The sequence below is a fragment of the Dicentrarchus labrax genome, unplaced genomic scaffold (genome assembly GCF_905237075.1).
Source record: "Dicentrarchus labrax unplaced genomic scaffold, dlabrax2021, whole genome shotgun sequence".
Classification (NCBI taxonomy): domain Eukaryota; kingdom Metazoa; phylum Chordata; class Actinopteri; family Moronidae; genus Dicentrarchus; species Dicentrarchus labrax.
In genome coordinates, this window is record NW_026136719.1 from 13516939 (window position 1) to 13542860 (window position 25922).

Below are 25922 nucleotides of genomic sequence, written 5' to 3' on the forward strand. Positions count from 1 at the left end.
ACTGGAGCTGCACAGTAACAAAGAAGAGTAATGTATCCTCGATTTCACTAGCCACAAGTCAAATTAGAACTTGCAAGTGATAGAAACATCATGTATTTATTCAGAAACACCAGAATTGCTTTCACATGTACAAAAGCCGTTGTGTTTGTGTGTGTGTTTAAGGGAGAAGGGGGGTGTATGCAGAAACACAAGGCAACTGAAATACAACCTCAAGGAAATTTAAGTGTGGTGCTGAAGACCAGCACCTGTCTCAGTCTTACATCAGCAGGACAAATGACTGAATCTGAGCCAAACTGACATCCCTTTGGAAATATTTCAACTTTTAAACATTAAATGCAAAATATTGTCAGTTCTCTCATAGATATTATCAGTCAGTTATACAAAATACATATTCTATAAAACAGAAAATAATTTTTACACCAATACTCAATTCATGAATGAGTAAATTATTAATTTACCTTATAACTATCAAGTATTATATCACAGGCATTATTTGGGAGTGTGTGACATTTTTGCACTTTTGTAATTAATATTACGTTTGAAGTTCAGCTTATTTTCATCTTCTTCCCCCTTCCCTTTCCTCTCACGCTTCCTCTCCCTCTTGCGCTTTTGGTTCCGCGGCCTCGTCGGCTGCCCTCGAACACAGATCGGGCTGTAACCATAGCAACTTCACCGCTGCCATCGCTGTCCTCACCAGAGGTGCTGCTGCTCCTGCTGGCCCTCTTAGATACAGTCTGAGCAGATTGAGGGATCTTCACTGAGAGAGGCTCCTGGCTCGTGCTGCTCACATCCTTCAGAGACGTAAGAGGAGGTTCAACAATAACCTCCGACCCTAGAAACCCTCCTCCTGCTGCAGACCTCTCCTCTTCCCTCTCTTCTCCTCCTCCTCCTCCTTTCTTTGGACTCTTGCTTGCTGCCTTCCCTTTCTTAGATTTGGATGGGGATGGCATTTCCTCCTCACTGTCCTCCTCTTCCTCCTCTCCTCCTTCCCTCTCCTTTCTCTTCATGCAGGTTACTGCTCGTCGGAGTCGCTGGCTGCGGATCGCCTGCTTTTCCTGCTGCTCCAATCGGAAGAACGAATCGATCCGCAGCTGAGTCTAAACCAGACCAATGAGAGATAAGATGTAAGACTACAAAGTGGTTTCATTCCCTCCATTACCGACTTTTTAAATTTTATACAATCGAACTGAAGACCAAAGAAAGACTAAAGAAAGTGTGCCTGAATAAATCATGTTCCATATATGCTCTCATGAATGGATTACAAATTGTTTTTCAACACAGACTATAAATGTGGATATTGTTACAATATTTTTTTCAGAAGATTGTCAATGTTGAGGCTGCTTTGCTCATGTTTCTATTTGCACTACTACAACTTAAAATGGCAGAACATGGACATTTACACCATTCATCCATTACTTTTAGCTGTTGCTAAGTAGTTCAACCGTTTCCATTACCTTTAGGTGCCAATTTTATCAGTTTATTCAATTTAACAGTAACTTTTTTTTGTCTTTTTTTTTTTTTTTATACGGGTTTACTTGAGTTAATTAGCATTAGTTTTCTACATAACCCCTGGCAATTAACTACAAAAGTGACCCTTGGGGTAAAAGTTGTGAATCCCCGGTTGACACCTGTCTCAGTTACCTGTTGGGTGTTGAGCTGCTTGATCACAGGCTGAAGAGTCTCCTCAGTCCTCCGACTGTTCCAGCCAAAACGGCTCAGACAGAATGTAAAACACTGGTTAAGGAAACTTCACACATTGATGAACATGCACAAACAGGCGCACACACAGGCGCACACACACACACACACACACACAAACAGAAAGGATATTCTTTGATCATGTCGACTTGTGGGCGCCCCCAGCTGAAGGAGCTGTCTGATTGGTCCACAGCAGGCTGCAGGTAAGCCTGAGCCACCGCAGGGCTGGGAAAGCCAGGATGCAGTTTTAGGTCCCTCAGTTTCTTCTTAACCTTTGTTTCCCGAGGATCAGACACCAGACGCTTTTTCTCCTGAGCCTCTGACCACCATTGACTAAGAGGAAAACACCACTAATACGCCTTTAAAAATACTATAGAATACTTTTAATGTGTGTTGTAATGTTTAAGTGTTCAAGCCATGTAAGTGTAAGAAAATATTCATAAATTAGCTTTAACAATACGTTTATTTTACATATGTGTCCTGTATTTGACAGTCACAGTGGAGGGATTGAACATGAATGACATAAAAGTTTTGAAAATTAGTGAAAAAGAGAAAAAAGGGGTGAGCACTTGAAAGCTGAAAAATGTACACGTAGTCAGAAAAAGTGTTTCACAAACACACACACACCTGAACTCTATGAGTGGCTCCAAGCCTGGACCTGGGAACTCATTCAGTATCTCCATGCCAGTCACATATCCGACCCCTGGCACTCCCTCTGTGTAGTCACTGCCCAACAGGTAAGCCAGGTTTATCAGTTTAGTCCTGTCCAGACCTGAGGAAAAGGAGGAAAGAGGGGATGAGAGAGGGGAGTAAAGCCTTGTGCAGTCTGGCTGCTCCACTTGCCGACAGCTCATCAGTCACAACCAACACAAACAGCTGTCTTTGATATGTGCAATATGAACCCATCAGATTAGCACAGTAATGTGTTATCCTCACAGTTTCAACACCTTACGCTTTCATTTCAGCCGGCCCCAAATAGCAAAATAACATCACCTGTAGTTGCATTTATGCAAGTATGAGTATAATACTGAATACTCGGCAGCTGCAAATGATGTTTTACAATCTGAAGTGAAAGTAAGACAAATGTAACAGCAAAATAATCCAATAGAGAGTTTAAATGTGGTCTGGTGATCAAAGTCAACTGAGACTGCTACTAAACAGGACAAGAGGTAATGAATCCTTTATAAGGATCAAACATAAACACTGTAAACCCTTCTCTGGACCTGCTGACACACACACACACCCACACCCACACCCCCACACACCCACACCCACACACACACACACTGACCCAGTTGGTTCTGCAGGTCACTGATTTGGTAGTGTTCGACATATTTGTTCTGGCTGAAGAAGTTCCTGAAGACGTGTCGCCCTCCAAACAGCCACACATCTGAGTCGTCTGTGATGGTCCCGTGTGTCTGATCAGCGCGGTCGAGTGCTGCACACTGAGCCTCAGCCTCCATCGGCGCCACCAGGAACGGCACGCCAAACAGCCGCAGCAGCTCCTGGAATCAAAGAGGATAACAGTCGCAAAAAGACAGACAGAATATCTGCACGCAACAGGGTTATCCTATTATCATGTCATGATGTTTGATTTCTGAATGACATTATTTGCCAGGATTTTAAATTATAACTAGAACCCTTTTATCTTGACAGGCATCCGGCATGTTTCTGTAGTCGTTTGAGAAATACTGTCACACTTAGCAGCATTATCAAAACAGTCAAGGGGGATGAATAAAGATCGGGCAGTTTAGAGGTTAAGTAACAGCAGTAAGTGCTGATTTTATAAAGAAAAAAACGCTCACAGACTCACATTTAAGTCTGTGAATGAGTTGATACCGACTGCATGGCTTTGGAAATGTTTGGCAGAGGCACCACAAAGAAATGTATCCCCCAGTCGGTATTACACCTTCTCTGGGTTGTCATACCTCAGTCTAGTGACAGTGTGTATTTACAATTTTATTTGATACCTACAATAATAAGTCAACTACAAAGGTGACAAATTAAAGGAAAAACCCTTTGAGTAAAGTGTGGGGCGACAAAATTCCCCCAGAACAGTTTCAATGGGACTTGGCATCGATTCTACAAGTCTTTGAAACGCTACTGGAGGGATGAACATCATTCTTCCAAAAGAAATACCTTCATTTGGTGTTTCGATGATTGTGGTGGATAGGGCTGTGCGATATGACGACATTTGTCGTACGTATGGCGATAGAAAAACATGTATCCTATCTATCGTATTATGCTCTATTGTTTATTTCATTGTGACGCAAATAACATTTTTGACTCTCTTTTTTGTCATATGGATGATGGTTTACATTCATCCATGTGGCGCTGATTCAGGCAGGAAATTTTGCATTAAGGCAACACAAACAAAAATGAGAGTGAACGTGACACAGGACGGGGGAATTCTGACAGCCAAGACAAAACAAGGAGCTCGAACCAAAAACAAGGGGCTACTTGTGTTGCATGGATGTGGTTTTGTATAAAAGGTCTGACCAGGAAAGAGTAGATTGCAATTTATGCTGCTGGTCATAGTAAACATAACATAAAAGACTCAAAATGCAATAAAAAAAATAGGCCTTTCTATCTCATCTATACATGCCACCGAGCATGATTGGTAATGCTTATTTGTACTATGCAGTGTAACTGTGTGGAAGCATCCGCACTTATTGAGGTTTTTCCTTTAATTTATTACCAGTCTGGATAGGTTTATCAGTGGTTTATATGTATCTGAATGTGTTGCTGTGATTTCAGCATGTCCTTCATTCACCTGGCTCTCTAGGTACATCTGTCCAGTGACTGTGTTCGCCATCCTCTCCTGCTGCTGTTTCAGCTCCTTCAGGTTGCTCTGCTCCACTTGCAGAGAGCTCTCCAGAGCCTCCAGCTCATCCTGCAGCACAACACACACACACACACACACACACACACACACACACACACACACACACACACACACACACACACTGCATCAGCCCTGTCTCATACACATTAAACTGCTCAGCCTAAAACACAGCTGACCAGTTCAAACATGTCATTGCTATCCACAACACTTACCACATCAAAGTGTTCCCATTCATTGGCGGCTGGAGTTGAACTGGATTCGGTCTCCGTTCCCTCCTTCAGCTCTTTTTCTTCAGTCTTTTTGTCCTCTTCTTCTTCTAAGTTCAAAGCAGCAGCCGGGGCACTGGGAGCCACTGGAAAACTCGCCTTTTCTTCCATCATGGTCCCATCTTCATGGACCTCATCTGGAGATCCTCCCTCTCTAATCATTACAAGTGAATCATCTGCATCCTCCTCTTTGAATTCTTCTTCTGACACCTCGATGAAGCTCTCTGGGAAAACACAAAAGAAAGTTAGTATCTACTGATTTCAGAAACTACGAATGAGTGTGATGTTTACCGACTATTACTGTACCTTCTGACTCACTCCCCTCACTGCGCTCTGACTTCATATCATCTCCATTCTTCTCCTCGAGAGCTTTAATGGACTTGTTACTCCTCTGCTCTATCAACACAGGATGAATGTCAGTCTCTGCACTGACAGATTTCCCACATATCTGAGCAGAGACATTGATGTTTGGACTAGAAGCAACCTGTGATTCTCTTCTCTCCACCTCTTCTTGTTTCTCTGTCTGTCTTCTGCTTCCCGTCTCCTCCTCTGGCTTTGTCTCTCTTTCGTGAGGTTTCTGCAGCGCTGCAACCCGAAGGGCCTTATTTCTCTGACCAATCACATCATCCATCTCATCTTCAGAACTACTAACAAGCAAACCATCTTTTACGTGTAAACTTTGGCCTGTTGGGCTCCCCTTAAAATCAATAGGTAAGGAGATCACAACATCAGGTTCTGTCTCTTCCTCTGAGCTGCTGATGACCACTTGTGGTGGCGCAGGAGGCTTAATATGCGCTTGCAGTTTGGTGGGCAATCTGCTGATTGGAGCCCCATGTTCAGCCGCAGCACCCTCCTCCTCAGTGAGAGCTTGCTGAATTGCCATCAGGGTACGTGGAGACACACTACCATCCTTGTTATCCTGGACCGCCTTCTCCTCGTCCGAGCTGTCGTTCATGGCAGCCTGGATTGCCTCGAGCGTACGAGGCGAGGGTGGTGACGTGTCTCCCTGAGTCGGTTTTGAGACGGAGGGTTTGGAGTCTTCAGAAGAGGGACCTGGCACTTTCTCCTCTTCCTCACAGACAGGACGCCACAGGGGCTCAGGCCGGCCCGCTGCTCGTCTTTGGCTGCCTGACAAAAAGCCCCCAGACCAGGGTGCAGCTGCAGGTCGCCTCTCGGGGGCAGCCTCACCCTTTTTGGAGCCTATGTCAGGAGAAGTGGAGTCAGTCTCTTTTACCAATGAAAAACACCTTTCCACAAATCATGAAACTTTTACCTATGACTACACCAACTGTGAACTTTTGGACATAGCTGCACTGACCTTTAATAAGGATATAGTGGGAACAGTCTTCTGAAACCAGTCGGTGTGACTCTACACTGTGACTCTGCTCTTCCCCATCCTGTTCATAGAGCTGCGGAGCGCTGCCTGCGCTCTGCTGGCTCATCTCTTTCTCCACACCCTTCAGCCGCTGGTTCAGGTGGTTCCTCTGCAGCAGGCCGGCCAGCTGGTACTGGGAAAAGTCTCCTGAGCACTAAGAAGGAGTGAAGAAGAGTCTGTGTTGAAGAGGAAGCGAGGGGCGAGTGTGTGAGTGTGAATAAGAGCAAAACAGTACCTCTGGAGGTTTGTGGTACATGGTCCGACGTCTCTTGGCAAACTCTTTCATGTCTTTGAGTATCTCGTGTTTCATTTCAGGAGGCAAGCTCGCAAACTCCTCTGAGTTGATGTCCACTGAGTTGGGGTCTTCATACTGTTCTCCCTGAGACACAGTGAGCAATCTGGCTTCAAATGTCAATCATCAAACAGGGAATCCGTACAAAGAAAGTCTGGGCAATAAAACAAACACAAAAACATAGCAACCATTTTTGTTGTTGTTTTGTGCATGTCATCATTTTACCTGATACATGTGATAACTGTCAACCGTCTCCTCCCGCTCCGTCTCTTCCTCCTCTTCCGAACTGCAAAAATGAAAACAATGACAATGGCACCAGTATTATAGGTGAAATAACCACATAAAACCATGCATACAGTTAATGTTAACCTGTCGCTGATTAAAGAAAATGAATGAGTTCTGTCAGAAGCCCCCGACTCTCCGAACACATATGAGGAGCTTTTCTATCCTGACCTGCTTTTGTCCTTCTCCTCTGGAGCTGGCAGGGCTGGTAGAACGTACATGTCGTCCACCTCATCTCTCCTCACACTGGAGAGGCTGGGCAGAGGATCCTTACTGTGGAGGGATAGTTCAGACAGAAGAGGGAGACAGATGGGAAAACACAGGAGAAAGCTACTGTTGGGCTGTTATGTGGCTGCAGAGACCGTTTGTGTTTTTAATCGAGTGCTGCTTTTTGAGTGTTTTATTGTCGTGTGGTTGGGTGATTTTACACAAACATACAATTTGTCTGAAACGTGCTATACAATCAAAGTCTGATTTGAAAGTCTGTGTTGTGTTTTCTTTGGCGTCCTTCCTCCTGTACACGTCCTTTACCTGCGGTCTCCAAGTGCAGCTTTGATAGCTTGCCTCTTCAGGAACGTCTTGAGGAGTTTCTCATTAGTCTGTTTGGACTCCCGGCTCAACTCCTCTTTCCTCTGCCTCCTCAGAGCCTGCGGGAGAGCCACAGCCACGTTTAAACAACAGAACAGGCAGGAATCTCACAGGCTGGTTATGTAGATCAGGAAGCACTGGACGTACCAGGGTCTGTTTCTTCAGCAGTGGTGCGTCCCCATCAAACACAAAGACTGGCCTGATGCGGAAGAAGAGCAGCTTGCAGATGCGGTGGAAGAGAGTGAGGAGGTGGGCGTTCTGGACACTGTTGCCTTCACGGTCCCTCACCCCCTTCACTGCCTGGTTCAGCCATATACTGATGTCTGGGGGGGGTAAAGTTCATGGCTTAATGGCTTAACAGAGGACACATCAAAACATCAGACAGAGAGATGAAGGAGAGATGATGAGACCCTACTTAATGAGACAGAGAGATGAAGGAGAGATGATGAGACCCTACTTAATGAGACAGAGAGATGAGAATATAGATACATTGATCAGCACACAATCAGGATACCGATAGCAAGGATCTTTCCCTCCAGGGTCTCAGGGTTGATGGGTTTGCCTGTACTCTCCAGCAGCCTCCAGAGTCCGTGCACTCCCATGGCTCATCCGCACTATGTCAAAAACCATCAACAAGTTAACTCAAGTTATGGTGCACCATACAAATAACATCTCAGCGGCACTTTTCGACGTTTGCTGTAACATTATTTTTTTGTCCGTGGAGAAATATTGACTGCGCATAAAGGTTCCGAGTCATTCAGGTGGGGGGGTCATACTAAATTGTTACACCGACATATTCAGGTGGAAATGCAGCATTCATTTTCTAATCTTTAACGAGTTTCACATTTAATTGCTGCTCATATGAATTCCGGTAGAATACGGCGACCGATTAGAGATCAGTCAATGAGACGGGACGGACCGATCGGTCAGTAGGTTTTTATTCCCCTAGATTAGCCTGTCAGGCTTTCATCTACAACACTTGCCGCTTCGACAAAATGGGCATGTTATAGTTAATATCATATCAATCGGGATAAAGGTGACAATACCGGGTTGGTGTATTAATCTATGCGCAGCAGCGAACAGTGAACCCCCCTGTGGCTTTAGTTTGAAAAGGTTTCTTGACAGGAAGTTCTGCCTGAGAGGCTAAAATCTGGGCAAAAAGCGACCCTCACCCCCCCAGTATGAGAGGCCAACTGTGTCCGGTGGAGACAAAATAAACAGCTTGTGTCTGCGAAGGCTCGGCTCATTGTTACCGGTATGTTATCTAACCACTTCCACTCTGAATCCCACAGTACATTAGTTTTCTCCGTGTAGCTGACAGCGATAACATTACTGTAACTTTGACTGTTAAAACTTTCCGTCGACGCTGCTTGGCAAACGAGTTAGCTCACCGGCTAACACTAGCTACCGTTATCGTGCAACGTTATCAGTAACCTCAGCTGTGAACCCTGACCTTTGACTAGCGGCCTTCTGTGAGTCGCTGTCATAAACACTGAGTGCTACAGATGTTAACAACATAGTACTGTACCCATTGTCAATAGTCACAGGACGAAGAGTCACCTGAGTTTCACCTAAACCACCGACTTCCTTCTCGACGAGCACCACCTCCACCATGACTGCTGCTGTCAGAGGTAATGTATTGTTTCATTAAATTCACAAACACTTTTTTTTTTACTTGTCCTACAGGCTCAGCAAGTTCCAACAAAGTCGAGAAAAGAGTCTGCTTTGTCTGAATGGTTTTATTTAAGACATACAGTACCGATAGCACTCTAACTATATGTTATGTCTTCCTTTACTTTTTATTAATAGACAACTTTCATATAATTTGTCTTAGGTTAGCGTTGATTATTTTAGTATTTGTGCCAATTCAGTACCCGAGTTTCTGTGATAATAACCAAGCCATAGTTTGGTCCACACCTTACATGCTTAATGTTTTCTTAACACAAACAGCTGTACAAGCAGTTGCCTGGATACAATACAGTGTATACCTGGAAAATGTTTGAGTTAAATCAGGAACTACCTGATAATAAAAAGGGTAATGTTTCTGGATTTGACAACAGACACATTATTTTGGCTTTATTATTTCTTCCAGTTTCTGCCAAAGTGCCTATCCGAGGTGCTGGTGATGGCATGGAAACAGAAAAACCGCCGGCCGTCCTGGAGGTAAACACAGATGCCCTGCCATCAGGGTCGTCTGCAGTTACCCTCTTGAAGGTGGCGAGCCCAAAACACAGCCCGAAGTCTACCCATGCGGCTCCCCATGCTGCCCCCCATGCTGCCCCCCAGCCTCTCGGGGTGCTCCACCTGGGCAAGGTGAGTCGAGAGGCCTGCACAGAGGTGGAGGCTGTGAGGATTCTTGTCCCACGTTCAGCTATTAGCCGGAGCAGCCGCGTGGGACCTGTTGAGGGGAAAGGGGAGGCCGGGCAACATGGTGAGGAGCAGGGCTCTCCCCCGCTGCCTCTGGTGGAGGACTGGAGAGGACAGATGGAGAAGCTGCAGAACTCTGAACGCAGGCTGCTGCAGGACAAGGAAGGCCTCTCCAATCAGCTCCGTGTGCAGACAGAGGTAAGGCCTCAAGGAAGTAGATACATTTTATTTAGAGATTTGACATACTAGGCTCTGCACAGTTAGGTTTATTCCTCATTTCAGTTTCAAGTCTTAATAGCTAATATAATGTAATCATGCTCCTTATTGTCCCTTTGAGTCGACTAATATTTATTTATAATATTTTCAGTCATTGAGTGTTGAGTTTTTAAGTAACTTTCATTCATTCCTTGTGCCAGGTGAACCGTGAACTAAAGAAACTGCTGGTGGCGTCGGTGGGGGATGACCTTGAGTACCACTTTGAGCGTATGTCGCGGGAGAAGAACCAGCTGATTCTGGAGAATGAGGCACTAGGCCGGAGTCTGGCACACACCGCGGAGCAGCTGGAGCGAATGAGTATCCAGTGTGATGTTTGGAGGAGCAAGTTTCTGGCCAGCAGGTATGAAATACACAATTCAATTGTGTGACAAAAAAAAATGGTTGGAAATGACAAGGAAAGGTTGAGGAAAGAGAGAGGTTTTATTTTGGGGCACCACCAGCTTGATCTTTTAAGAATTTCAGTGTAGTTTTTTTATTTACAAGGATCAGTAAGAGATGATATAATAACTAGGGGTGTAAGAAAATATCAAAACATATTGTATGGGGATATTTTGTTTTTGCTAGACATCAGTGTTGTAAACATAAACATATTTAATTTGATTCTTAGCAATGCACGGCCCTAGTAATTACTGCAATCACAGTGATTAACACTTGCATCAATGTTGTCTCCTCAGAGTCATGGCAGAGGAGCTGACGAATGCCAGAGCAGCTTTGCAGAGGCAGACCAGAGAAGCACAAGGAGCCATTCAGGATCTGCTGTTGGAGAGAGAGGAGTTCTCCAGGGACATGGTGCTCACTCACAGGTAACATAACCACTCATTTGTAAGGACTATGGTACATTGCAATGGGTCACAACTTGAAAATCCTGAAAATGCGACAAAGGAAGGACACTCAAACGGTTAATTCAATGTGCCGGGACAGCCTGCAGGCTAACGTCGCCCATTTCTAACCTTTGATCCTACCACCAGATAAATAATAGTCAGAGGTCCACTTATGGAATATCCTTATATTGATATTTTTTAAGAAAGTAAATATTCTACTCCATGTTCACTGTCCATTGCATTTGTTAAAAAGAAGGCAACTGTAATGTGTGTAAAATGCATAGAAGACATATCTCTACTAGTTGTATACAGGCCCATATAATATTTCATTAATTAATTTAAACTTACTTGACCAACACTTTATTGTCCCTTTGGTGTCTTTATCACTTAGTTTCTTATGGCTTGTTGAGCTTGATAAAGGGAACATTTATGCTATGAGTAATTTCTGTTCTGTTAGTTCGTTATTATTTGACAGTACATGGATATAGTGTTTTTCACTTCAACAAAAGGTATTGGCCCTTCAAGTGCAGTATTTTGTTAGCATAGTTGATGAGTCTATGTGCTGACTTTGCTTGCTTTTCTGTCGTCAGATCTCTGGAGCAGCTCCTGGTGTCTCTGCAGTGGGGCAGACAGCAGACGTACTACCCCAGTGCACAGCCCCTCAGCACCGGAGAGCTTGCAGCCGCCAATCACAAGCTAGCAGACGCCATCAACTCCCACTTGCTGGGAAACACCAGCAGCAGCGGCGGCATGGTGAAGAGCAGCAGTGCAACGGCTGAGCACCTCTGCAGCACACCTGCCGAGAAGATGGCTGAGAAGGTACGAAGTCTATCTGGTTTCAAATCTGAACTTTTTCTAATATTTGTCATAACATCCAGATGTTTACAAAGAGGTTCTCTGTTTTCTATCTTAGGTGCTGAAGATTTTAGATCCAATTTCCTGTTCAGAAAACAAGGTAGATCCTCCACTCAATGACTCACCCTCTTCAAACTTCCTCAGCAATAAGAAGAGCATTGGAAGGTTTCACCCATACACACGCTATGAGAACATTACTTTTAACTGCTGTGAGCGCTGCACTGGAGACATCCTGGTGCTGTAGATATCAAGTAGGGCAAAACGCCCCCCGTCTGACACCAATGCAGCATCAGTTTACTTCAAATGACTCAAGTCTGAACAAGAGTGTACTCTGAAGAATATTGTTGCTCTGTGTTCAGCGACATTTTCTTTTGTTGCGGTCCTGATTTCCACAATTTCAGATAATGGTTTTACATTTTATCAACCTGCTGTTTATTTTGCTGTCTTTAACTTTTGGGGGGGGGGAGCTAAATAAGAAAAGTTGTTTGTTCAGGAATCATGATGTGAAAGTGATGACAACAGTATGCATTTCAGAGCCATTGCAGTCTGGTTTAAACCGTGGAAAGTGTTATTTATTGCTGGAATGTGAGGTCAAGTTGAGTCAGAGTTACATGGTGAAAATACACTGTTAGGCGGTATTCCTATTCAAACTTGAACATTAGGCTAGTGTGTTTTATTTAAAAATAATCCTAAATCCATATGTCAGTGTACAAACAGCCTGTTGTACAAATACCCTCCAGGAAATTAACAAACAACTGATAATAGGGAAATTGCAGAGGCTCACATGTACAATAACAAAAAATAAGTGAGGACACCTCTTATACTGCGGGGGTTTCCCTGTATGATGGTGCTATCGTACTTTATTTATTATTGTTAACATATTTTGTATATTGGCATTATAATATACACAACATTTTTTGGAAGTGGTTTTACGGTACAACGATAGACTGTTAGTGTGCAGCAGTATTGTTCAAAGAAAGCCCTGATGTTACCTGTTTCTCTCACACACAGGTCCCATTATTTAAGTCTGACATTTGAATTTAAAGTTATGTTTGATTTTGTTTTCATTGAATTGTGTCATTTATTTGGCTTTTTTGCTTTATTTAAAAAATATATAAGACTGTTGAAATGACTAGTAATATACTGTGCATGCCTTTTTACAATTTTCTAAAACCAAGCTGTATATTTTGGTTTATTTCATCTGTATGGATAGTTTGCTTTTCGCAGGGTTGGTGACTGTATACTTTACAGTGACCAGCAGATCTTTTGTTTTCTATGTCAGACCAAAATAAAGACCAAAGTAGTTTCTATCTTTTTAAAATGTCTTGTTCTTGTCTTGTGTATAACCCTGCATTGGAACTCAGAAAGTAAGCACCAGTGACTACCTATTAACATTTTATTCACCACTTGTCTCACCTTTTGACATTTCCACAAACAGTGCTTATAAACATGCACTTATTAACCACAAATTTTTACAATTTTTGTTGACTTCACTTATCATCCCTCCATGTCTACCTTCTGTGTGGGCCTTTTCTTCCCTCCATGATGTTCTTAAATGATACTCTGGCTGCAGCTGGTTTGTTTTCTCTGTCACTGGGCAGTCTAGCCATTATGTCTCTCCCAGTGAACCCAGGCTGTTTTGGGGACCTGGGAAAACTTTGGCCCTCATTTTTAAATGTATGTTCACCAGATGATATCGACCACCTGCCACCATCCTCTCTTGGTCTATAATTTGTGACTCTCCTGGGTTTGGTAATCTCTTTTTGTGCCTGTTGGTGGTGGAATCCATCATGCTTTCTCGTAGGCACAAACTTGAACGCCTCTTCCCATTTCCCAGTCTCCTTGATAGTGAGCAATATGCGCATCATCTGGTCCAGAGTCAGATTTTTGGCTCCCGTCTCCCAGCGGAGGAACTGATCCAGTGGCAAACGGGCTGTGGCCAGCTTCAGACGCTTGGCGTTGGCCAACGTCAACCCTCGCTGAATGGACCGGTCCACCAGACCCCCGATGATGTAGACTTTGGAGTGGTCAAATTTGTGGAGAATATTGGGGGAATCTGCTGTGAGGTACACGAGCTGTTCACGGGGGAAAAGGTCGACATGCTGGCGATCAGTGGCGGTGATGAACAGGCGCTCCCAGGTCTCTGCACCGTACCGTTTGAGCAGCTCCTTCTGGAAAGTCTCGTCTGGCTGCAGGTTGCAGAAGTGGAGGTGGAAGGGCTCAGTGGCACGCCGGTTCCATCCTTCTACCTCCATCAGCTGGTCCGTTGTGTTCTCTATCTCCCGCTTGCTCATGTTGGACTCAAAGCTCATGTCAAAAACCAGCGGCTGACCAAACAGCATTGCCTGGGCGCTGCTCCAGGCCAGCAGCTTGTCCAGGGAGCGATGCCAGTACCTGAGGAGGAATGTGTTTTTCATCATTGGTCGTCTCTGATCATCCCCTTCCTCTGCATCGCTGTGCCTTCCGGTACTCGCCTCTAATGAGGCTGTCCTTGCTTCCCTCATCCGTTGCCGCTTCTCCTTATTTGCAGTTTTGTGGCGCTCCTTGATGCACAGGTGCTTCAGGTAATTCTTCTTGGAGGACTTGCTGGTGAGCTCTGCCAGTGTCTGAATCTGTTCATCAGTCATCTCTTGAGGTACAAGCTTCCCAGCTTGGCGCCACATCGCAACCATATCCCGAGTTGCCGCCAGAGGAGAACCGTCTTTTAACTCGCTTCCTGGTTCTTTGCAGTTATCATCATCACTTGCTTCTTCTTCATCATCTTCTTCTTCATTGACTTCTCTCTGTCCTGATGCTGCTGCTTGGGATTTCATTACGGATTTCCATTTCTCCAGATCTATTGTCTGTATTTCCTCTGATTCGTCTTTTTGTGGCTCCAAGGCATCTGTCCACACTGGTGTCCCGGTACTGAAGTGGCCAGCAGGGACGTCTAGTCGGTGATGACAAGTGCTGCTGACTGTTAGAAAGCTTGAGGCCTTTCTCTGGGTGACACAAGATGCCACAAGAGAACTGCATTTCCAAAGTTCATAAAAACCCTTGCCAGTGAAGAGGCGTAACATCGCGATAAACTCCTTTTTAAACTGAAGCTGTGTCAAAAGTACAACAAGCAGATACGGTGGATTGTCACGTCGTCTTGAAGAACATCAACAGAGGAACAGGTGTTGTCAGTGCGGTTCGTTCCGTCTCCCACTCTCATGAAATGAGGTTTTAATATGTTACAAGTAACATCTGCATCTTGTTAAATATCCGAAACGGTGTCTTACTTATCGCTGCATTGTTTTCAAGTTGTGTTCACTTGTCGCGGCGACCATGCTCGTCAAATAGCAAAGGGGGGAAGGTCACGTTGTTACACGGTGTCACACTATAATGTGTCGTAGTGGAACCTCACCACTTGGCATGACACAGCTTATCTGTTGCCCAGTGTCTTTCCAGCTGAGCGCATCAAAACAATTCAACTCACGAAATTGTATTTCTGCTCCACGACGTGTCGATAAAACTATAAATTGTAGGAGTTAACGTAGTTTTACGCTTACGTTAATTCCACAGTCGTAGTTTCCAGCCGGAGTTTTTTTCCCCCAGCGTCGCACAGCAAAAATGACGTAACATCCTCTTTCTAGCAAAACAGGGGAAGCTAATTTGTTAGCCTCGAAAATGAGTTTGTTTTTGCCAAAGTTAATGTGCAAAAAAGACATCGATGAAGTTATCAAAGGCGTAGCAGAAAAAGTGGTAGTTCTGCGGTTTGGGAGAGACGAAGACTCGGTTTGTCTCCAGCTGGATGAGATTGTAAGCAGGACAGTTAAAGCTAATACTAAAATAATGCTGCTCAACGTTTGTGTGTCACGACTATTAAGCTTTTTGCTAATTGGTCTTTTCTAGCTGTCGAAAACTGCACATGACTTGAGTAACATGGCGTCCATCTACATCGTTGATGTGGATAAAGCTCCCATCTACACCAGATACTTTGACATCAGTTACATCCCCTCCACCGTTTTCTTTTTCAATGGACAGCACATGAAAGTGGATTATGGGTGAGTGAAGGTATTATGTACAATTCTGCATGTTACAATTATTCAAAATAGTGAATCTGTTTAGTATTTTCTCGCTTTACTAATACACTGGTCTTGAGTTATAAACTAAAAATGACACATTTCCTAGAACCCAAATAGACATCTTTGAATTGTTTGCTTGGTCTAACCAACAGTCCTTACCCCAGAGCTTTGTAGAAAAGCAGCCAGGTTTGTATATTTCCTTTAAAATAATGTTTGAATAATTTCTACTTCAACTAGACGACCCCCACTGTTGTCACAGAACAGGCAGGATGCATATCAACACATACACAAATTTTAACTTGCCACCAGTGTACACATTGCAACAACAAACAATAAGATTGACTTTATTTGGTTGATAATTGCTTTACTTTTTTTTATCTTTCAGCTCCCCAGATCACACCAAGTTTGTCGGCAGCTTCAAGACCAAGCAAGATTTCATGGATCTGATTGAGGTCATATACAGAGGAGCCATGCGCGGGAAGATGATTGTCCAGAGTCCCATAGATCCTCAAAATATTCCCAAATATGATCTCCTCTACCATGGAATTTAGATTCAACACAGGCATCTGAAGAAGTTTTTTCTGATTTTATTTATTTCTTGTGAAAAGGCAGTGTTATCTTGATGTTTCCCATGGAAAAGAGCTGCATATAAGCAGAGAGATACAATTAATGTATGCAATGTACTTTCTCTGTTTTTATAATAAACTTGTACCTTTTATCTTGCATAGAAATATGTATTCATTTTTATTAGTTAATTGGGAGTTTGGATGTAAACTGACACTTTCTGTATGTACAGAGTAGCAAGGAAACACTCTGAGGAACCACAAAGAGGGAATTTCAGCTTTGGAAGATACCCACAGGACAGGAGAAACAATGACAGCAGCCAATAGCCCTTTCAATGTGGATATGGTCATGCTTGTACTGTTTTCAAATAGACTTCTACATCCTTTTAATGGGAATTTTATTACAAAATAAAATGCCATGATCTACTTGTCAATGAAGCTGTGATGCAACATGAATATGGGGTCATAGTGCCATTGAAATATCTGTGGACCAGGTTGTGCATCAGTGGAGACAGATCACTGCACTCCCATAAAGCACTAGAAAGATGGAGCAAACTCACCAGCTTGTTACTGGCAGCTTCCTTTTAAAGGGTAAATGTTGTAAGACTCTTTTTTTTTTTTTTATACTTACATTTATGCTGCAATACTTGGTATGTAGGCAGTTCTGTGAAATGTCCAGTCAGCTGTACAATTTCACTGTTCTGTCTCTTACACAAAGCTGTGCGTCACTGGACCAGCCAAAGAGGTTCATCACACTCTTTCTATCTAACTGTATTTTCAGTATTTGTGGTTAATTTTAAAATAGAATTCAAAGTAAATGGCACTGCTGGTGTTGTGTCATCTGCATCAACATAACGGTTTGGTCAATGTTCAGTGTGTGTGTGTGTAGGTGTGTGTGTGTAGGTGTTTGTGATAAGAAAGATAAGATGAGAAGAAAGTCTCATGTGCTTTTATTTTATTTGCAATAGGGCTATTGTTGTCTGGCTATCTGACATCTGCAAATTAGGTTTATAGTGTTTAGCCTCTATGGTTATAACTAATCTAATTTCTATGTACAGAAAGCTTTTTTAGAAATACCAGTGAAAGAACCCCTCTATGGAAGGTAGTCTAACATGGCTAACAAGTGATTGCTGACTGTTGTATTGAATATGGACAGAAAAGAAAAATGTTTAATCTTGGAAAGAGTAATAAAGGAGTCCTTTATGGTTATTATACCTTTGCACTCTAATCAAACCAATCTGTCCGTTTATAATATAAAAAATATAAATTAATTAATAATATAAACCCCCGTCTGTCTCATACACATATTTAAATTGTAGTCCTGCACACCACATATATTAAATATTAATATACAAAGAGACTCCTGTGCCATGTGCCTTTGTAGAGTTAACGCTTTTATTTTGAAAAATACATGCACAGGAAGTGTCTCTTCTCCTGGCGGAAGAAAGCTACACAGCAATGGCAGCGACCTTGTAGAGCGTGGTGTCCACAGCAGTTTCGTTAGTTAACCCCTTAAAATGCTCCTACGTCGACCACACAAAGTTACAGTCTGGTGTATATAGGGTCCGTTTCAAGGTTGACACCATGATCTCCCTCGTCAAGGCTGCTGTCGGCGGACTGACCGGCATCTGCAGAGCCCACGGTCACCAAGGTAACAGAAGTTAACGTTATAGTGACATTTGCTTTGGCGATAGGTCACAAAAACTAGCTTCTTTCGGCAGAGTACTTATTGCGTGTGGGGTGTGTAATGTTGTATTTATTCATTTTGTTTGGTTAACAGGGACTGTGCACATTAATAAGCGTTGCTGTGAGTGTCAGACATAGTCAACATCACATTTCATCCCATATTTCATGACATGCAGGACTGCATTGTGCTACTAACATGCACCATAGAAGCAAATAATACACAGCGCAAGCAACACATATAAAATCAAATAATCACCGGCGCCAATAATGGTAAGGTCATAAGAACAACAAGTAATAAATATGGCTTAAATTTGCTGTCCCATTAACATGAAAAATTCACTCAATTAAGACTAAATCAAGTCAAGAGTTTTTGTTTGCATTACCACTGTACATGCAAATGTGTCTTGTAGGGTTCTGAGTTGCAGAAAATAACAATAATAATAAACTGAGCAGGGCTTTATTGGCAGTAACATATGACGGTTCTGTATTAGGCTGAATTTTGCCAAACATCATGCCAAGAAGTGTCTGTTTGTTCCACAGGTCCTTTGCACAGCCACCTGAAAGTCCTAGCTGCTGGGCTGAAGACAGTTAATATCCCTCCTGACTACAGTGGTAATTTATATTCACCTTGTTATTTGTTATGATATCTTACCAATTTCTAAAATGTTTGTTTATATATTATTTCATTTAACACACAACATTTTTATATGCATATATGTTTATAGCATTTGTAGCACAGGGGAAGACAAGGGGGGGAACCGCACTATAGAAAGTTCAGAAGGCGATAATCTTTGTTCAAGTACACGTTTGCCTGATGTTGTATGTTAATGTTGTTCATGATTCCTCAATCTTCTTTTTACCTCCTGAAGATGTGATATTGCCAGATAAACCCAAACTGAAGTTTGTGAACAAGGTGCCTGACTTAAAAAAGGCAAGGAAAGAGATGAAGAAACTGCGTGATATCCGAGGCCCAGCCACAGACGGAAATGCTTTCAGTAATGGGCAGTACGCTATTGTGGTGAGTGTATTAATTGAATGCTGACAAACAATTCCTGTCTCAATTTTTGCAGTGACGTTTTCTCTTTTATACCGTTCATACTTTCCGAAATATTCCAGTTTTTCCAGACGTTTTTTCCCTATTCATTCCATATCTTTCAGATATTTGTGCTATTATTCAACCTTCAAATCTACTCGTCTTCAGGCTCTTCCCACAAATTCATACATTCACATAGAAACTCCATTCAGACTTGAAAACGTTCACGACAGATAAGACTTTTTCATATTAATTGAGCTTCCAAGCGGCAGGAGCACCAACCAACTGCTGCATTAACGTCCATATTAAGTGTCAGAAGAAATTTCAGGATTTATCTGGTTCTCTATAAATACTTCTGTTACAACTGTTTGAAATTTAAGTCTATGAAGATAATATCTCCTGCAGCATTTTATAACTTGTTTTTAATATTAAAACCGTATGTATCTGTATACTGGTAGACTCGTAATGCCAACTTTAACATAAAAATTGTATCTTTTCCACCTAGCTTTCGCCCTCACACCATATATACGTATGCCAAGCAAAGAATACAAATGGTTACGTCATTTAAAAGTGAATTCCCTTCTTTCTCTGTCTCTCTGTGTAATGCTCAGGCCATGGGAGGGGGATACCTTCATTGGGGTCACATAGAAATGATTCGTCTGACCATCAACCGCAAGATGGACCCCCAGACTACATTTGCCCACTGGCGCGTTCGTAGCCCATATAAGCCTGTCACACGTAAAGGTCTGGGTCAACGTATGGGTGGGGGCAAAGGAGCCATCGACCACTATGTGACACCTGTCCGCTACGGTCGTCTAATCGTGGAGCTGGGAGGAAAGGTGGAGCTGGGGGAGGTTGAGCATATCTTGATTGAAGTGGCAAAGAAGCTACCCTTCCCTGCCAAGGTGAGAAAACAGATACTATGTATATAAACGTGGGCCAGGGATAGAGCCCTGTGGAATTCCAGTGTACTTTATAAGAAAGATGACATCTCTCTATCTCGCTATACTCTTGGCAGAATGTCTGCAACTTAGTGCAATGAATAGTTTGAACGTACAAAAACATGTTCCAATGGTGTAACTGTAATAAATATATGCTACACTTTGAATTTTGCCTTTGTTAACTACCTAATAACTGTTAACCCCTAATCAATTATAACAATTTCTCTGCACAAAGTACCTTTAAAACTGGCTCATTTATCCCTACACAAAACATTAGTTGCAATTAACAAAAATGAAAATATAGCTAAACATTTTAACATTTATTCTTGTTGGAATTCAAATTCAGTGTTATTGATTTAAGTTACTGCACTTACTCATATCTATGTGTTACGTTATTCCTTTTTATTTATTTATTTCAGGTAATGAGCAGAGAAGGCCTTGCAGCCCTGCACAAGGAGCAGGCTGATATGGAGCAGAACAACCAGAATCCCTGGACCTTCAAGCAAATAGCGCATGGCAACATGCTGGGTATCAGGAAGGTGCTCAGCCCCCATGACCTTCACAACCATGGACGCTTTGCAGGCAAATTTCACCTACCAGGGAGGGTGTGACAGGCCTGAGGGACAGAAATCAGTAGTGTCATACTGTGACACCATCCAGACCACGCCATTGAGGAAGCAACTTTTAGTCATATTTGGGAATCTTGTTTTGTTTTTTTATGCAAATATATTGACATTTTGTTAAAGATATTAAGATAGTTTCCATTTTCTGCTTAAAAACCTAATAAACAATATTTCAGTTTGACATGCATCTGAAGTTCTTTATGTTTTATTAGTTGTAAAAAGATGTAAAAGAAGTGAAAACAAATCTTTACAGATTTGATATTTACAGAAGCAGAATAATTTGGTTTCCCTTTTTTTTCCATTGTGTGTGTATATATACATATATGTGTGTGTGTGTGTGTGTGTGTATAAATAAGACAAATATAACAAAGATGGCACGACTGTGAATATATTGGGATTAGTGATGTTGTTGCTCATACAGCGACTTTTGCTCGGATTAGGATGCACCAATACCTGTTCTCTCATTTGTTCCAACAAAGACACAAAAGCTTTAAAATGATGTCGTAAATATCAGCATTTTCTTTATTAATGTGGACATTTTGAATAGTACCCTAATGCCTGTAAAATTACATTTCCCTTTGGCTTTTGACTGCACCTCTACACGAAGTGCAACAAAACCTATTTTCTTTAAAATGATACATTTTACGAAGCAATGTAATATGAATAGAGAAACCCCATTATAATGCTTCATGTTTCCCGACAGACTGATAAAACATTCCTATATCAGATGTGTTTAAAAACATGGCATTCCTATTCCCTAAAATGGCTTCAATGTACTAGGTGGACAGTGCTGCCCTGCGTACAACCTCACAGGTAAAGTTTTCGTCCTGCTGTTGTGAACAGTCTGCAACTTGTTCTGCATTAGAGGAAAGGCAGTTGTGTTGGTCGATACGTTAATGAATTACCACATTTAATTTGAGTTATGAACGTGCAGGCTCCCCCTTTCTGGTGTTTGGTCCTGGTGATAAAGCATGAGCGCGAAAGCAGCCTGCCAAGCTGAACTCCGGGTATAACGTCACGATGTAGGTTCAGAGCATGCGCATTGAGCGTTGAACAGTTTTGAAAACAACACCGCGAAAAGTAGCTCTGCTGCTAACAACAACAACTTTACGACATTTGTGTCTTAACGCCATATAAAATGTTTTAGGTCTTACTTTAAACTCAAAGAAACTTCCTGTTCATTGTTGCTTCTACTAGAGTTAGCTTGGCCTGACAATAATACATTGCGTTACATTAATATTTGCTAAATTTGCTTTTATAACGTTAGCTGTTAATTATTTACGTTAGCTAGCAGACATGAAGCCCGTACGTGGTTCTGACCGGGCCGCAACTAAAGCACCTAACTTGAAAAACAAGAAAAAATCAGAGCAGGCGACGAAACAACAAGCAACTGAGCACCAGGTAACGTTTCGTGCTAAAGTAACACTACAGCTGATGTTGTCTGCGTTGTTCTGCCTTCACAGCTGATCATGTTTTACTAGGATCCGGAGCCCAGTGACAGTAACCATGACAAGAGCACTCACCCAAAACCAGCACCGAAGAGGAAAGGTTAGTATGCAGGGATAATGAAGCAGCATACTGTAAGTTGTGCACCACACAGCTAATTCACCAGCTGCACCGATGTCACTTTCTGATGTCTCCTGTTTGTGTTTCTGAGAAGCTGAAGGCTCATCTTCAGTCCCTGACAAAGTCAAAGGTCAGAAAAACTGGAAGCCGATGCCGGTGTCCTCCATCACTGCTCTGGAGAACATGATGGACTTGTCAATACTGTGAGTTTCACTGTTGCACTCAGTGGCCACTTTATTAGGTACATCTGTTATAGCCAATGTAATCCAATACAACAGCTCAGCTATAAGTTCTACCTTTACAAAGATATCAGATTGACGCTGGCAGAGAAGTATTAATTTAACTACTGAGGTTGCTGTTTGCAGTGGTGTTGAACTAATAATAATAATAATAATAAATTTTATTTATAAGCGCTTTTCTAAATACTCAAAGACACTTTACATAAAAACATAAAAGCAGCAAAACAACATAAAATAGTAAAACATTAAAAACACATCAGACTAAGCTAAACATTAAAAGCAATTTTAAAAAGTCAGTGATTTGAATGTTGGAGGGTCGGTACAGTCACGGATGTGTTTGGGGAGAAAGTTCCAGAGGGAGGGGGCAGCTACAGAGAACGCTCTGTCGCCCCAGGTTCGGTGCTTGGTCCGGGGTGGAGGAGAAGGTTTGCTTCAGATGAGCGGAGGCTGCGGGATGGATTGTGGCGATGGAGCAGACTTGACTGCATATTGTTGAGAGAGATTTTTTAAAAACTCTTAAATAGTTGTATTAGATGGGTTGGGATATAATTATACCTATTTAAGCCAGCCATCACTTTACCCCTTGACAAAACTGGCAGGCACTTCGATTACTGTCAGTGAATAATAGTCAAAATCAAGCATTTTCTCAACCCTTTTTATGTTTCTTTTTTCACAGAGCAACTCTTGCTTTGAAGCGGACAGAGAAAAAAGAGAGCCAGGAACATCTGAACATAATGAAAGCCAGGTGAGCAATAAGTCAGATGTTCAGATGTAAATAAATGGCATGAATCCGCTCACTGGAACTGGATGTTAACTGTCTGTATTGGTGGAGTTGCATGTGAATTAGGCCTGACAATGCTAGATATTGTTGAGATGGTAGCATGTGCTAATTCACTGTATCTATGCCAATTATCTTAGAAAGCACTAATGTACTATGGGCATGTGACCTACAGCGTGTTAGAGAAACTGAGAAAGCTTTGGCAATTATATATCTGACTCAGGGTTTCCAAGAGCTGTGTGTATCACCACTGATGTAAAGATCAACATTAGCAAAGTTTTTCACTTACAAAAGAACTTTGTCAAAAGGTGACTTGAGAAAAGGCCATTGATGAATCATCATACAACCCTAATTCTCAGTGTGATGATTCAGACGTCATTAATTCAAAGTACAACATTGTCAGGGATCTAGCTTAGTTGCACTTAGTTTTTTATTTTTTATTTTTTTGCTGATATATTTCCCAAACTTTTTCAGCTTCCTTGCTCAATGTGCACAGCTCAAAGTTCCAGTGCAGAAACAAAAAGATTTGCAGCGTTCATCTCACCACCACCAGGAGGAAACCAAGAAGTCTGTGGTTGGAAAGATGACTCTGAACAACCTGCAGGTGACAAATACTGTGTGATGTTTTCAAAATGTAATATGTTGGAATATTTTAACATTGCAGTTAGTCCTGAAACAGTTAGTTGATTCATCAATTCATCTTTTGATATAAAATGAATTAACATTTTTGTTAATTTGTTTGTCATTTGAGTAATTTCTTAGGTTTTTGCTTGAGATTTTCTGCTTTTCTTCTAAACTTTATACCTTTTATACCTGTTAGATGGACAAATAAGCAATTGTATATCAAATGTTGGTCTCTGGGACCTTGCAATGGGCATTTCTCACCATGTTGAGGCATTTTAAAGACTAAAGTATTAATTAATTATGTAAAACATAACTACAGATTAATCAATAATAAAAATAATCATGTAATAACAACAACATGGTAATCCAACCAGTAATTTGCCCAAGGTATCTGTGTAAATCTGTGTATTTAATTATCTGTTATACACATAAGTAAATGCTGTAGTTGTGTTGCATGATGTATTGTTGTGTAATCTGGATTTTCAGGAAGACTTGACGGCTGTGGTCAGCACTCTGGAGAAGACAGAGGAACAAACTGTCTCTTTACAGCATAATTGCATTATGCTGAGAGACCAGGTGGAGGAAGAGGAGGAGAAAGCAAAAGAGGTGCAAAACACTCACAGATGCCAGTATACAGAAACAAAATCTCTCCTGGTGCATTATTTTCACAACGTAGCCATTACTAAAACACTCCGATGCAGATGCTTTATTGTCAAAATGTTTTTACAGGTTTCTAATATTTATTAACTCTGACAAAGGTGTCTTTGAAATTTCCCTACATTAAGTAATGCATTTCAGTACTTTAGACATCACAATTGTGGTGACCTAGAAACAGAAGTGGTTGACTGCATTTCTCCACACAAATATCAGCCTGTTTGACATAAGTAAGTCTGCACGCTTTTTGTTGATTCAGTTAAAGAGCATGATGAAATGCGGCTGAAATGTGGCTGTTATGTAGGGTCTGGCAGAAAGGGATTATTCGTGCGAAAATTGTTTCCAGCAGTAAGTACAGGAAATGTCAGTCATAATATGCTTGATATCAAAGCAGTGATTTGCAGTGTGTTTTTATTTAGTTCATTTATTAGATGATAAGCTAAAGATGATTGAAATTCACACTTGTAGTTTCTTTCTTCCTGTTGGGTAGATCTTACAGATAACTGAACAAGCAGTTCTCAACCTTCCTACACTACCCCTGCAAAAAGATGAAACATTAGAGGTGAGCACAAAACACCCTTTCACAATATAACTTGTATCTGCTTGACTTGTCACTATTGCACAAGAGCTGTTTTCACTATTAAAGGCATTCATATATCACCTTTTTGTGAATAAGATGTGGTCGAAGTGTCTGAGTTGGAACTTCCTCTATAATGTAACAGGAAAGGAAACATTCTGTGTTGCAATTACTTTGCAATATTGCGGAAAAAATATGAAATATTTCTAACGAAAGGCACAGAAAGAACATGACATCTGTGGTTCTGTATTGTCTGGGTTGACCATATCAGTTAGAGAAATAAGATTTGTTTTTGTTTCAGGGAACATTTCACAAAACACTGCCATAATATTGCACATTTACTAGAAACACAGAGACAGTGGTTAATAGTTTTGTTTGCTGCAGGCTCGGATGAGAAAAATTATACCAGACGGTGACTGTGAGACCACGGCCCAGAAGCTGGGAGAAATCCTGCAGGAGTCAGAGGCCGTCCAGAATGCCCAGGTGCTGCTTCAACAGGCACACAAACATGCTGATCAGCTCTTCAAACCTTCAATGGTGCGCCTTGTTCAGACTGGAACTTCACCAAATCTCTGCTGACACAGGTCTGAAAAAGGCCTTATAAAAACAACCATTCTGGGCTACTATAGAAACAGTCTAGAGGCAGACAGGAAACATGGAGGGGGGTTTTGTAGTTTACGTGTTAACCATTAAAGCTTTTTAAGTTTAAGTATTTTACAGCTTTCAATTTTATGTAAAAGTTGTAATTAAAACAACTGTTACACTGCAGTGCATTGTTTTGTTTTTTGGTGGAGAAAGATGGCCAACTTCTCTGGGTTCATTTGAGCCTCAAGACCAGAATACATAAACTTCATTAAAATAAATACTATACCTGCAAATGAAAAATAACTGGTTGTTCATAATTGAAATTCTGCCACGTTGGAC

At 41.8% G+C, this 25922-nt stretch overlaps 6 protein-coding genes across 7 annotated transcripts; 4 read left to right on the forward strand and 2 right to left on the reverse strand.

Annotated features, from left to right (window-relative positions):
* Window positions 1-77: 77 nt before the first annotated feature.
* ercc5 (excision repair cross-complementation group 5) lies at window positions 78-8974 on the reverse strand. Of its 2 annotated transcripts, XM_051378223.1 has the most exons (16): window positions 8907-8974; window positions 7861-7960; window positions 7494-7669; window positions 7290-7405; window positions 6930-7031; window positions 6702-6762; window positions 6420-6563; window positions 6128-6338; window positions 5116-6009; window positions 4756-5033; window positions 4472-4591; window positions 2990-3203; window positions 2326-2470; window positions 1829-2031; window positions 1642-1724; window positions 78-1097 (listed from the first exon to the last, which is right to left on the reverse strand). In XM_051378223.1, the coding sequence occupies exons 2-16, from the start codon at window positions 7946-7948 to the stop codon at window positions 546-548; spliced, it is 3387 nt and encodes a 1128-aa protein (XP_051234183.1). In that variant the 5' UTR covers window positions 7949-7960; window positions 8907-8974; the 3' UTR covers window positions 78-545. The 2 variants fall into 2 exon arrangements, 1 of the variants encoding a protein (XP_051234183.1); XR_007880790.1 differs by lacking the exon at window positions 78-1097 and having other exon boundaries at window positions 1829-2048.
* On the forward strand, window positions 8470-12986 carry blzf1 (basic leucine zipper nuclear factor 1). Its single transcript, XM_051378227.1, has 7 exons — window positions 8470-8601; window positions 8888-8977; window positions 9439-9911; window positions 10130-10329; window positions 10664-10792; window positions 11401-11629; window positions 11724-12986. The coding sequence occupies exons 2-7, from the start codon at window positions 8959-8961 to the stop codon at window positions 11907-11909; spliced, it is 1236 nt and encodes a 411-aa protein (XP_051234187.1). The 5' UTR covers window positions 8470-8601; window positions 8888-8958; the 3' UTR covers window positions 11910-12986.
* trmt10c (tRNA methyltransferase 10C, mitochondrial RNase P subunit) lies at window positions 12211-14992 on the reverse strand. Its single transcript, XM_051378225.1, has one exon. The coding sequence runs from the start codon at window positions 14722-14724 to the stop codon at window positions 13177-13179; it is 1548 nt and encodes a 515-aa protein (XP_051234185.1). The 5' UTR covers window positions 14725-14992; the 3' UTR covers window positions 12211-13176.
* Window positions 14993-15220: 228 nt separating this feature from the next.
* On the forward strand, window positions 15221-16432 carry txnl4b (thioredoxin-like 4B). Its single transcript, XM_051378230.1, has 3 exons — window positions 15221-15448; window positions 15542-15693; window positions 16100-16432. The coding sequence occupies exons 1-3, from the start codon at window positions 15317-15319 to the stop codon at window positions 16263-16265; spliced, it is 450 nt and encodes a 149-aa protein (XP_051234190.1). The 5' UTR covers window positions 15221-15316; the 3' UTR covers window positions 16266-16432.
* Window positions 16433-17701: 1269 nt separating this feature from the next.
* mrpl16 (mitochondrial ribosomal protein L16) lies at window positions 17702-20741 on the forward strand. The gene is made up of 5 exons (XM_051379698.1): window positions 17702-17928; window positions 18504-18575; window positions 18833-18981; window positions 19608-19901; window positions 20357-20741. The coding sequence occupies exons 1-5, from the start codon at window positions 17862-17864 to the stop codon at window positions 20546-20548; spliced, it is 774 nt and encodes a 257-aa protein (XP_051235658.1). The 5' UTR covers window positions 17702-17861; the 3' UTR covers window positions 20549-20741.
* An 848-nt stretch (window positions 20742-21589) lies between these two features.
* On the forward strand, window positions 21590-25766 carry cenpq (centromere protein Q). Its single transcript, XM_051379697.1, has 8 exons — window positions 21590-21961; window positions 22042-22108; window positions 22221-22329; window positions 23042-23110; window positions 23618-23747; window positions 24254-24373; window positions 24912-24983; window positions 25383-25766. The coding sequence occupies exons 1-8, from the start codon at window positions 21857-21859 to the stop codon at window positions 25575-25577; spliced, it is 867 nt and encodes a 288-aa protein (XP_051235657.1). The 5' UTR covers window positions 21590-21856; the 3' UTR covers window positions 25578-25766.
* The last annotated feature ends 156 nt before the right edge of the window (window positions 25767-25922 follow it).

Bases quoted from the DNA above. Each gene is read 5' to 3' on its own strand.
- ercc5 (XM_051378223.1), bottom strand. From the start codon at position 7,948: ATGGGAGTGCACGGACTCTGGAGGCTGCTGGAGAGTACAGGCAAACCC. The intron at 6,564-6,701 runs GTAAAATGATGA...ACTGTGTCTCAG, and splicing joins ACAGTTATCACATGTATCAG to GGAGAACAGTATGAAGACCC. The intron at 3,204-4,471 runs GTGAATGAAGGA...CTTTGATTCCAG, and splicing joins AGATGTACCTAGAGAGCCAG to GAGCTGCTGCGGCTGTTTGG.
- blzf1 (XM_051378227.1), top strand. The intron at 10,793-11,400 runs GTAACATAACCA...TTCTGTCGTCAG, and splicing joins GACATGGTGCTCACTCACAG to ATCTCTGGAGCAGCTCCTGG. The intron at 11,630-11,723 runs GTACGAAGTCTA...TTTCTATCTTAG, and splicing joins CCGAGAAGATGGCTGAGAAG to GTGCTGAAGATTTTAGATCC.
- trmt10c (XM_051378225.1), bottom strand. From the start codon at position 14,724: ATGTTACGCCTCTTCACTGGCAAGGGTTTTTATGAACTTTGGAAATGC.
- txnl4b (XM_051378230.1), top strand. From the start codon at position 15,317: ATGAGTTTGTTTTTGCCAAAGTTAATGTGCAAAAAAGACATCGATGAA. The intron at 15,449-15,541 runs GTAAGCAGGACA...GGTCTTTTCTAG, and splicing joins GTCTCCAGCTGGATGAGATT to CTGTCGAAAACTGCACATGA. The intron at 15,694-16,099 runs GTGAGTGAAGGT...TTTATCTTTCAG, and splicing joins CACATGAAAGTGGATTATGG to CTCCCCAGATCACACCAAGT.
- mrpl16 (XM_051379698.1), top strand. From the start codon at position 17,862: ATGATCTCCCTCGTCAAGGCTGCTGTCGGCGGACTGACCGGCATCTGC. The intron at 17,929-18,503 runs GTAACAGAAGTT...TTTGTTCCACAG, and splicing joins CAGAGCCCACGGTCACCAAG to GTCCTTTGCACAGCCACCTG. The intron at 18,576-18,832 runs GTAATTTATATT...TACCTCCTGAAG, and splicing joins TATCCCTCCTGACTACAGTG to ATGTGATATTGCCAGATAAA.
- cenpq (XM_051379697.1), top strand. From the start codon at position 21,857: ATGAAGCCCGTACGTGGTTCTGACCGGGCCGCAACTAAAGCACCTAAC. The intron at 22,109-22,220 runs GTTAGTATGCAG...GTTTCTGAGAAG, and splicing joins ACCAGCACCGAAGAGGAAAG to CTGAAGGCTCATCTTCAGTC. The intron at 23,748-24,253 runs GTGACAAATACT...CTGGATTTTCAG, and splicing joins TGACTCTGAACAACCTGCAG to GAAGACTTGACGGCTGTGGT.